We start from the raw sequence: 12059 nt of genomic DNA, 5'->3' as shown, positions 1-12059 counted from the left end.
TCAAACAGATTAATGACCAAAAAAAAAAAAAAAAAGATAACTTATATAAATATATTAAATGCCATCATTAATACCATATAAAATATATTATAGGAATGTGAGATATCAAAATTGATATTGAAAAATTTGAAATTTCACTGGTATTGGTTTTGGATACTGAAATGTTGCTATTGTGGCAATCCTAGTGTCTTGTGTGTGTGCCAGGGTATTGTGTGACCTTGCACAATGTTTTATTTGAGCTAAAGTCCATGTAAGGTTGTGTGTTTTGATTGTGTGTGCTTACATGTAAATAAGTGCTAATGAGCAGTATGCTAATTGGAATGTGTCTGCCACTTGTGGGATCTCTTATAAGGTTAAAGATTATTTGCCCAAAGGAGAAACAGTCGGCTGGCTAAGTAAGTCCAGTACACACACACACGCACATGCACAGAGACTGGCAGTCTAATGAACTTCCTCCTGTTCTTCTAATCCACTCCTACTGGCAGCCTGAATGCTGAGCTGATAACGCACAGAAAAGACATGACTAAATCGGAAGACGGCAAGTACTTTACACTAACAATGCATTGCAAATCCAGCTGACCACAGCAGGAGCAGCGGGTCACGGTCTTTTACCTCTGAAAGGCAGCACTGATTGCTGTACAATCTCCAAGTTTTAAGGGGACAATTTTGCAATCCTTCAGCATTTTAATTTTTTCCTCCTGAGCACTATGTATAATAGCAGTCAAATTTTCTTGCAATAAAAACAGTAATTAAGTATTATACAACCATTTTACGCCCTCATTCATGAAACACAAGCAGAACAAATTTATGCGTATGTCACTCATAAATCCATTCATCCATAATTATACCATTGAACTGAACACAACAACTTGTGTACGAATTGTTTTATGCACTATTAATGGAGATTTGTTCCATTGTTGTTACATGAACTTTGACCTTTAGATTTAAACAAGCTGTTTTTGATACTGTACCTTTAACACTCCTATATATAAACAACCTCTGTTAATATTTATTTTGCAACTGAGGCTACATTCACACCTAATGCTCAATTCCAATTTTGTTCACGTTGTTTCAGATTCCAGTGCAAACAGAACCTTTTTTAAACATTTATGATGTTTTGCTTGTATATAGTGCTGTCACTATGATACTTATGAGGTCTGACACATTACTTTCTACCTTTCACAACTGTCTTGATAATGTTGGGTATGTAAAATCTTTGAATAGACTCCCATGAGTGCAGAATTGTGACGAATGTTGATCTACACTGTAAAAAATGACCGTGATTTTAAGAGTAAAAGACTGTAAAAATGCTGCGGTGAAAAACTGTCAATTGGTTTACAGAAAGTTTCCGTACTATATACGGTGAATAACTGTAATAGATCTAACGGTACATTTAATGTAATTTTACGGTAAAATACCGTTAAATTCACAGTTTTTGGGAGTGAAAAATAACAATTCATCGTAAAATTTACAGTGAAAAAACGTAAATTGATATTCCCACAATTCCCTGCGTGACACTTCTTCTTAGTTTTTCTAATTTTTTTCTAATCAGTTATGTACATTAGGGTTTTATGTTACATCTAATGTTGTTAAATTAATGTTTATTGCATTTTTAACATTTCATGCATGTTACCATGATGGTGTTTAGTGTGTGTGTGAATGACACTGTGTGCACCTTCTATATATTAGTGTTGTCCTTCTCAGCTTGTGGAAAACTTTGATTCATCATGTGACTCTTATCACCACTGTGTTTGGTGACTGTCGGTGTATTATAAAGGCACAAAACAGATATTAGTACTTCATTAGGTTGGTAAATTAACATTATATCAGTTAATGAAATACGGTATTTTACTGTAAATTCAACAACAATTTTTAAGTTGCTACTGTATTTTTTATGGTAAAGTTCTGGCAACCACAGCTGCCGTTTTTTTACTGTAAATTTTACTGGGATTTTTTTTTACAGTGTAGAGTGACGTAAAATTGGCATGAATTCTGATTTGACTGTTCAGACTGAGGTCGCATTGCAAAACATATGACCTGTGTCGGATTTAGGACAACATATGGAAGTGGCCCAAATCAGAATCAAAAAGATCAGATTCCATGCGGTTTGTGCTGTTCACACTGTTGTCAACTGTCAAACTGATTTGGGCCACATTTACCTGCATTCTGAATGTAGCCATAGCTTCCATAAATGGTCTGGGTGGACTGGATAGTTTTGAATGCTGATGCATGAACTATTAATTTCAAATGAGCAATGAAAGTCCTGAAATTTATCTGTCCGAACAGAGCAAAATGTTTGACCAATGAGATTTTTATCAAGATGCTCACCAAGGCTGCATTTATTTAATCAAAAATACAGTAATATTGTGAAATATTCTAACAATTCAAAACAACTTTTCTATTTTAATATATTTTCAAATATAATTTATTCCTGTAATTCCAGCAGTCATTATTTCAGTCTTCAGTGTCACATTCCAATATGCTCATTTAGCACTCAAAAACCCATTTCTTATTTTTATTATCGATGTTGAAAACATTGATAATAATAACAGTGATACATTTATTTTCTAGGATGAATAGAAAGTTCAAAAGAACAGCATTTACCAACTTGAAATAGAATGTCTTCACTGTCTATTTTAATCAATTTAACACATCCTTGCTGAATAAAAGTTTACTGGCCCAAACCTTTGAACGGAAGAGTAGCTTATAGCTTTTGCGCATTGATTAGGACACTATAACAATTCCCAACAACTTATAGCTGGCATGGAATGTATGGACACACACGTCACCAATTTGCTAATGATCATGCAAACCCTAAATGAGCCTTCACGTTAAGAGTGTGGAGAGCTCTTGAATAATAATAAGAGGGCTGAACATACACGCTGAAAGGCCCTAATTAAAGGGCTGCTCATTCCTACGGGAAGCATTTTTAATTAATATCTCCACTCCACACACATCCCTCCCTCTTCTCTCCCCCTGTCCAATTTACACCCCTCCCCCATCTACGAATTGTTCGTCTGTCTTTATTTATCAAAACTGACCTTTTATTACTCCTAATGCCAAGGGGTGAAAAAGAGTGTTGGGGAGTAATGACCTAAAAATACCAACATTACTCTCTACATTTTTCACTAGCATGACAGAAGTTTTGTTGTTTTTGTGAAATGTTCAGTTTGCCGACCTAGGAGGAGTGTTCAAAGTGCATCAATAACTTCTTGAAGCTTTTGGTTAAACTTACACCCTCATGAAAGATTGAACGTCAATTCAAGTAATCATCTCTTTAGTGAGTTCACGTACAGGGCAAAGGCATTGTCCTTCTGTTTCTCTGTGTACAGTACTCAATGTTTAACAGGCTGTTCTCTCTCTCACACACACATTCAAAGTTTGTATTTAGCAGCTCTGTCTGACAAATAATGGTGGCTGGCCTCTTGCCCTTTTGGACAGAAAAAGAGATCAGGTCTGGAATGTGGCCAGAATCGGATACAGTGCTGAGAGAGTAATGATATCTCAACCCTAAAAGCCTGTGCTCATCATCACTCTAAATGAGGGTTACGCAAAAACAAAACTAAGATAATATCATGCACAACTACAGACACAAGCTAAGCAACATGCAACAACACAACATGCAAACGTTAGCAAATATCAACATTAGTGCAATTAACATTTCAAGTCATTATACACAAAAATCCAGAGCTCTAAAATGTTCTAACAACTGTGCTTTAAACTTTCCTTTTGTATTCATAGACTGTCTATATGCTAGCATAAACAAACTTCTTGTAATTGAAACTGAAATTAGCACAATGCTAGTTATATTCAATGGTTCAATTCATCAGAGCAATTTGTTGTTCAAAGTTCGCTAAAACACACCCATAATGTTTGTTACCTTCTATGCTTTAAAATAGGTACAGAGCTAGTTCAAACGAAACCTGTTTCTTATGCTAAATAGTGTTGTCAAAAGTACCAAGTTGGTACTTTTTTTTTTTTAAATGTGACACTTTGAGCAGTTTCGTAAACATCTCTGATTGGCCATTGTGTTCACGCACTCAACAGATATGTCTGTGATTGGCTACAATGATCAGCGCTTCGAAAACGTGTTATAAATAGACACCAATAATGCTCATCACCAAGTGCTTACACAGATACATATATTCCCACTCCCAAAATGCTTTCAAACACTCCCGTGCATTGATCAGCCAATCACAGACATATATGTTGAGTGTGTGAACACAAAGACCAAGCAGGTGTTTGCGAATATGCTCAACAGTGCTCAAATTTTTGAAATTTCAGTATCGACTTGGTATCGAAGTCAGTATTTTTGACAACACTAATGCTAAATATGTGATATGTTCTTGAGGAAATAAAAATCTAAAGGACCACTGGCCTGGACTTTCATCATTGTAATTAAATGCCACCTTAGTTCATAATCCATCAGTTGCTAGAGCATTCATTCACAGCTTCTTATATAAACTTTATGTAGAATGCTAGCAACAGCAGCTGCAAGACTAATGACCCTGTCTCTACAATATCCAAATTAAAATGAGCATACAATACTGTTTCCGAGTGAAACTACTTCTTGAATTGTAATATCTACTCAGTATAAGTGCACAGCTCCATTAAGACATATATAATGCAACAGAGCTGTATATCCAACTATGGTTCAACAAAGACAGGAAGGCTGCGTTTCTGAAAGCATGACAGATGAGTGTTTCAAACAAGCCCTCTGGGCTACAAAGGCCTAGTTGTAAATTATTCAGGTTGTTTGAGTAACGCTCAAACCACGAGTCCAACTTCAACTCCAGACACATGCCATGAAACGTTCAAGAGCTGGAACAAGCCCTAATGTCTCGTTTCAATATCAATCACATGCATCAAATGTTTCACAGCAGGTATAAAACATTTTTGGCAATCAAAATGAATTGGTTTAATACAAAACTATAACTTTTAGAGATCCCTTTACATTGCAGGTTTTGGGATGCAGTTAATCAATTTGAAAGCTGCACTGCAATTTACATCAAGGTAGGGTGTAGCATAAACCAACAGAAGTTAAAAAGAAGGAATACAGTGTCCTTGCGAAGACTTCAATCAAGGCAAACAGCTTAAACTTTGACATGCTAAGTCTAAATAAAGCTATACGAAAGGAGTATAAGAAGCTCACCTTGGCAAAAAGAACTCCTTTAGCAGCCAGAGCATCTTCGCTGCGCCCGTTGGGGAAGCATTCATAATGGGCATCCAAAATAGGGTAGCGACTGGCCAACAGAAGCCCGCTGTTCAAGAACTTGAACCGTGAGCAACAGCCTTTCCAGCCATAGCGTCCCACATCACTCAGCACAAAGGGAAAATAGCGGTGCAGCTGCCTCCTGAGCCTGTCTGCAGCCCGCCTGTCGAAGACTTCCTGCAGACAAAGGAAGTCCAGGTTGGCTGGGAAAAAGGCAGAGATCTCATGGTCAAAGCTGTCATCGCCGTGACGGCGCTTGCGCCCGATTGGTCTTTTGAAGACTGAGGTGCGGTGTTGTGAAAGGGTGTTGTTGGGGGATATGCCTCCATCAGATGCGTGGAAGCGAACCAGGGATTCCCGAGAGGCTGTGCGGCTTTCTAGGCTACCCGTATCCCCGTCCCCAGTCTGATGGTTTCCTTTTTCATCCTCGACTGGCTCAGAATCAGGAGAGGTGATGCTGATTTGCACTCCAGCCGGATGGAGAGGACAGTCTTCTGAGTTCTGGATGATGTTGCTATGTACTGGACACTCACCAGAGGACTGTGGATCTGCAAACTGGTGGACAGCACAATCTGGAGCATGCTCTTCTGCATTGGAGTGGAGAGGACACTCTGAGGAATTCTGGGTTTCAGTGATGTGGATGGGGCAATCAGAGCTTGTACCTCCTGAGGGGTGAACGGGACAATCGGTTAAGGCCTCAGTCTCAGTTTCAGTGGTGACCACAGGCTCAGGACGATGGTCCAAAGAAGAGGTGCGGCGGAAGCCCTGAGTGGCCAAGCTGCAGAACGATGCTGCACTAATTGAAGTATTGGTGGGTGAATCAATATATATCTTGATCTGGGGTCTGCTGGCACCATTACGGATCCGCTTGCCCACTTCCCGAGCTCGGCGTTGAGTGTCCGCAAGGTTGTTGAAGCGTGCAAGCGAGTCTGGAAGCAGGCAAACATTGGCACTGCCGAAGCAAAAGCTGCGACCTTGTGGACGCCACTCAGCAAGTGCCGCCTCGGTTCCAGCCGATACTCCCTGCTCAGCACCATGCTTGTCTGGTTTCTGGTGAGAGTAGATATAGGGGTTCCTGATGGTCTGCAGTGGGGCCCACAAGAGGAAGCCAATTAAGGCGAAGGGTAAGGATGCTAGTAACAGCACCAGGTAGAGCGGTGTAGAGATCAGGACCCCGAGTGCCAGAAAAGAGCAGGGATCCTGGGAGCGTCTACGTTTCTCCAGTGATGTTGCTACACAGGAGGCCAACAACCGGTCCAACAGCCAGTAGCAAGGGAAAACAAAGGCCCAAGACAGACGACTCAGAAAGCTGAGGAAGGCACTGGGGTAGGGAGAGGTGTGCAAGACCATTTCTGGCTCACCTTGTAGACCAAGTCCCAAAAAAAAAAAAAAAAAAAACCAGTACAAAAAAGAACTACAAAGTTAACCCGCCCCCCTGTGGTGGGAAGAGTTACACTACATGGTTCTTGGGTCCTTTGCTATGTCCAACTTTGAATATGGGATATAAGGGGCTCCGTGCCCAGCCTCTTCCCTCCTTGGTGGGGGTCTGCAATGCTAGAGTCTCCTAAAGAATCTGTTCATAGTGATGACTAAAAAACCCTCCTAGGATCCAGAATATTCCAGGCACGGGAAGGGGAGGCCTCGTCAGTGCAGAGCCTGCAGACAACCAAAGGGAGGGGGGAACAGAATACACAGGCAATCAGAGGAAAGTAGAGGATAATGTGCAATCAACAAATTGGATCCCAGTAAAATTTCAAACGTTTTGGAAATCATTATGAAGAATAAATAATAATAGCTTTTCACAGAACGCAGAGTGTAGGATCACCAAATGTAGCCTGCTATGTAAGAATGTTTTGTTTTTTTGTTTTTTTTTGCTGCTTAAAGTGCTTCATTTGAATCGAACTGGGTTTGGTAAAATATGTAATTTAAAATATTGCTTATTGTTTGTAAAAAAAATAAATAAAATAAAAACTCATATGAAATACAATTGACCTTATACATGCTCATTATTCAAACTGTGCAACCACAATGGGATTTTTTTTTTTTTTTTTTTTTAAGAGGTCTGCCAGATGTAGCTTATTATCCCGAATGACCTACTGATTTTAACAAAAGAGAAATTAGGATAATTACCATTTAAAAAGCTACCACTGCACAGGTGTCACTGTAAAATATGATAACTAAGTCCCTTTGTAGAGTGATGGTGATTTTGTGGCTGTTGCTCATGAAATAAACAGGCAGAAACAGACACATACAAACAAATGGAGTAAATGATGAGGAAGATTAGATTACAACCTCACAGAGAAACAATTACAGTGATAAAAGATGATACAGAAAAATATTCTCCGTCTTTGTTGCAATTAAATTAGCTTGTTCTTGAACAATGAACTCAGTGAGGTGTTGCACTTTTGTTTTAAGCCCTTTATTCAGTATGATTTATAATTGTTAAATATAATTAATATAAATATAATTAAATATAGAGTGCAATGGAGCTAAAAAAAACATAAGGGAAATTTTTAATATGTTTTTTTAACCACTTCAACTAGGGGCATTTGTACCCCTAATACTATTCCTCAACTTATTTGATATTTAATCACCTTCAGCAAAGCTGAAAATCATAAACAAGCCTTCTATTTCAAAATTTATCTTTCATAAATTAAAAATAAATCTCATTAAAAACATAAATATTAAAATTAATTAAATGGTTAATTATCTCTTTTCTCATTATGGCATGCAGTGAAATCATGGATCAGGACCTTTTTGCGGTGCACAAACAGATGTTTAGGAGTATTTGAAACAGAAAAGGGTTCTTTTACTCCTGTAACGTTAGCTGGCATGGAGCAGATAAAATTGAACCCAAATGCAGTTTATTTACAATGGTGGTAGTATCCAAAACTAAATCAAAGACATAAACCATGAGCTTGACAATAAACTATGACCTGGCATTTGGAACATGGAACAGCGGAAAAATTGTAATATGCGACAAGGAAACATGGCGAACATGGGGGATTCAATACAAGAAAATGGGTAGTCACATGACAAAAACAACCAATTACAAACAGAACTGTTAAAAAAAAAAAACCTCTAAAAGAAAAATAGAACAAATGTCGCAATATATTGCCTGTCTTACAGTTTCGCAATATATATTACAATATATCGTATCGTAACCCCTGTATCGTGATTAGGGCTGGGCGATATATCGCATGCGATTGTCACGCGCTTTTCGTCAGTAAAGCCGGTTCCCTGATTGCCGCTAAATCGCCATCACCTGCTTTCAAATGGAGCGCCATTTAATACACAGAGCCGTAGTTCACTGATAAGCCACGCAATATTGCGTTCATTAGCGCAGATGAATCACCTTCGATAATGAACAAGATATTGCGTAGCTTGTCAGTGAACTACGGCTTTACTGACGAAATGCGCGTGACAATCTCATGCGATATATCGCCCAGCCCTAATCGTGATATGTATCATATTGTCAGATTCTACATAGACAGCCCTGGTGGGAGAAAAACACTGACATTCTGGATACAATAAAATCACAGACACTATAAAAAAAGGCGATATATTGTGATATTTATTTTTTTAGAGCGTTTTTTTTTTTGCAGTTCTGACAATTAAACAATGATAACATGACACAAGAACAAGCAAGAAACATGAAAACACATGAGGGGGACATGAAAACACACAACACAAACCAACTCCGAAATAAAAGACATGAAAACATGAACTGAGAACATGACACAAAACCTAACCAGCCGCTTGCTATACCTTAATTATTATAATTAGTCCTAATTATTTCAGAAATTCTAAAATATACATGATAATAGCATAAACTAACACATAAAATAAGCTTTGTTTTAAAAGCAGCCATTGTGCTTTTAAAACCTTTTTGTGGCAGATGCTCCTGAAACTCTGACCTAAATGATCAAAAGACTCGCCACAGATCAAAGTGGGTAGGTCAATCTCTGACATAACCAGGAAATTTATGTTACTGGTGTGGGTTTATAATTATGCTGACAGCTACCGATGTCAACAAAATAATGAATACGGAAAGACAAGCTCACAAATCTCTGACGTCCAGTTGTTTACGAGTCGAGAATTAACATCAAATTTGCCTGTCATATTGTTACTATAATCAATTGACAATAGCTAAAATCAAGTTCCACCACACATTATGGAAATAATATGGTTTGTGAACATTGTTTCATGTGACAGAGGTGTGCGGATTTATGCATACAAAAGACGTTTCTCACACAAAGTTCTCTAAAAATACTACGAAAGCTGAAGCACAGATTAATGTCCCACATGTATTTTACTCCATAAGCATACAGCAGTTTCCCATAACACAGAGCATCATGTACAAATAATCCCTTTGCATCCACACTCACCTCATCTGCACACACACCCAATCTGTGGAATAATAATATCGAGAGTTTTATCCATCACTGCAGCCTAATCTGCACTGAACCGCTGCATAGTGGCCTAGACGTGAGGAAAAATCTCATAATTTTTTCTGAGAGGGCTGATTTTGACAGCCCGCAGCGAGCACAGGCGAAAATTTGAGCTGTCCGACTCAGAGTGACAGACAGGGCCGTCGGTGCTCAAGAACAGGAAAAGGAAGAGTGTAGCAAATGAACGTGTGGTACTTTGCAGCTGTGCATGCTGTATACCGCACAAACACACACTTACACACATGTGTGAGGGGGGTTAAGCAACCGTGTCTTTAGGTTAAGCTTCCCTACTGCTGAGCAGCTTTCAGGTCACACACACACACACAAAAGCTTACAAAAGGAATCTGGTGCAAAAACAACATCCTCAACTCTTCACAGACTCACAGTAAAGGTCCTGCTGTTATTTTGCCCCCAGTGCTGTCAAATGGTTCTGTAGAAGGCACACATATACTTAACCACAAATGCACACTCAAATCTACACTGAAACTGACAGATAAAGAGAAGTAAACTTATCAGTCCCCAGTTAGGTCATCTGAGCTAGCCCAGAGGGACATTTTATTGCTCAAAGATTGCTCTTTAATGGCTCAGGAGACATTATATTCCTTTGATGCTTCATTTAAAGGTGCAGTAAGTGATATTAGCCACTCGGGGACTGTTAGACATACCCCCCTCTTTCCAAAACCCCGCCTACTTCAACAACAAACTTCCTGCTTTCCATATATGGGCTGTAGTGTGAACACACAAGATTAATGACAGAAAATTCCTAAACAAAGAATCTGACACCTCTAATTTAGTCAGATGTTAAATTATATGAATATTTTCTGTCATTCCATAAAAAAATACTTCCAGCAACCTTAAGGATGAGCATAGCTCATTTAATTTTTGGTATTTTGTAGAATTTGATGAGAAATGTTCGTGTAAGTGTTATTTTAATATTATTTACATACTATTATTGTATTTATAAATATTTTTTATGTTTAGTTTTTACTTGTTTAGTTTTTATTATTTTTGTGCTTTGTCATTTTTATTAGTTTCTGCTTTTTAAAATATTTCTATTCAACTTTAACTTTCATTTTAATATTATTTACATACTAATATAGTATTTATTCATATTTTGAATTAGCTTTTATTTTCAAATGATCAGTTTGCATTTTAATTGTTGTTTACATTTTTAAGTAGAAATTACAATATTTCTGTTTTTTAAAAATATTTATATATATTAGTCATTTTAGCAGGCTTACTTTAACTTCAGTTTATTATTTAGTTGCCAAAACTTCTCAAAACAAAAACTCTTTTTGAGTTTTCTTGTTATTTTTGTTTTTGTTTGTTTCCTTAAGTTTTTTAATCTAATAGATTATTTTTTCAGCTTTATTTCAATTACTAAAAATGGTTTTTAATAGTTTTAGTTTTAGTTAACAAGACCACCACTGATTCATTCTTACGTCTGACTTTTGATTGCTTGGCATCTTGGCAAATCTGAGCACAATTTGAAAAAATGTTGCAATATCTTATGAAACCCTAGAGGGGACGCACTATAAATAAGATGTAAGTCTCTCTTTGCTCTCCATCTAATAAACTGATGTCTAGGAGTAACAATCACGATATTACAGAGATCTCATTTTTCTTTTCTTTTCTATTTGTGTAGTGTTGAAACAACTCTCATTGTGTTCAGGAGACTTCTGTTGTTTTCATCAACCCAGCCACTGCTCTGTGTGTTTACATTAAGTGTATGCACTTAAAGGTTTTGTGTGCCTTCAATAACTTGTCTTCGAGAGTCAATATTGCTCCAGAACAGACCAGAAGCCTGATAATCAAGGCAATAAACGAAATGAATGCGAACAACAACAGAAAGTCTGTTACCTAACACTTTGCTTAGAAAGCCTCAGCTATAGATCCGTTTAAACACGAATCCTTCACCTTCTAATCAATACTGATCACAACTTTCCCCATGAGGAAAGAGAGAGACACTGAGAAATGTCACGTCGATGACTGTGACTGTTTAGCAGCGAATATAAATGTATAAACAAAGAATCTGTTCTGTACAACTCAAGCATAAGTATTAAGTTTAGGTGAATCTCACAAAAATGATCATGAACATATAGGTTCACCCAAAAATCAAAAGGGAAAAATCTATATTAAACTAACTAAAACTATGAAATTAAAATGAGAAATAAGTTTAGAGATATGCTAATGTCCTCCTCAAGGCTGATAAAATTATGACAATTTAGAAAATAAATGTGATATGGTTACTGTCTCTTTAAGAGAATGTTTCATGTACATAAATACAATATTGTTACAATAAAATAAATAGAAAATATTAAAATAAAATAAAAATAGACATGATCTATGTACAACCCCAATTCCAGAAAAGTTGGATATTGTGTAAAATGTAATCA

At 37.4% G+C, this 12059-nt stretch overlaps 1 protein-coding gene across 2 annotated transcripts in view; it reads right to left on the bottom strand.

The window, feature by feature from the left end:
* smpd3 (sphingomyelin phosphodiesterase 3) overlaps positions 1-12059 on the bottom strand; it is a 48845-nt gene that overhangs the window by 19098 nt on the left and 17688 nt on the right. Inside the window, exons 1-2 of one of the 2 annotated variants that reach the window (XM_067379363.1) lie at positions 9601-9801; positions 5153-6868 (exon numbers count right to left, since the gene is read on the bottom strand). In XM_067379363.1, coding sequence (XP_067235464.1) covers positions 5153-6562 — 1410 coding nt within the window. In that variant the 5' untranslated portion in view covers positions 6563-6868; positions 9601-9801. Of the gene's footprint in view, positions 1-5152; positions 6869-9600; positions 9802-12059 lie in introns of those variants that run through there. The other variant, XM_067379364.1, reaches the window with a different exon arrangement.

Source organism: Chanodichthys erythropterus, chromosome 24 (assembly GCF_024489055.1).
Source record: "Chanodichthys erythropterus isolate Z2021 chromosome 24, ASM2448905v1, whole genome shotgun sequence".
Lineage (NCBI taxonomy): Eukaryota > Metazoa > Chordata > Actinopteri > Cypriniformes > Xenocyprididae > Chanodichthys > Chanodichthys erythropterus.
Note: the sequence above shows the minus strand (reverse complement) of the source record. Positions and strands in the feature narration are given on the sequence as shown.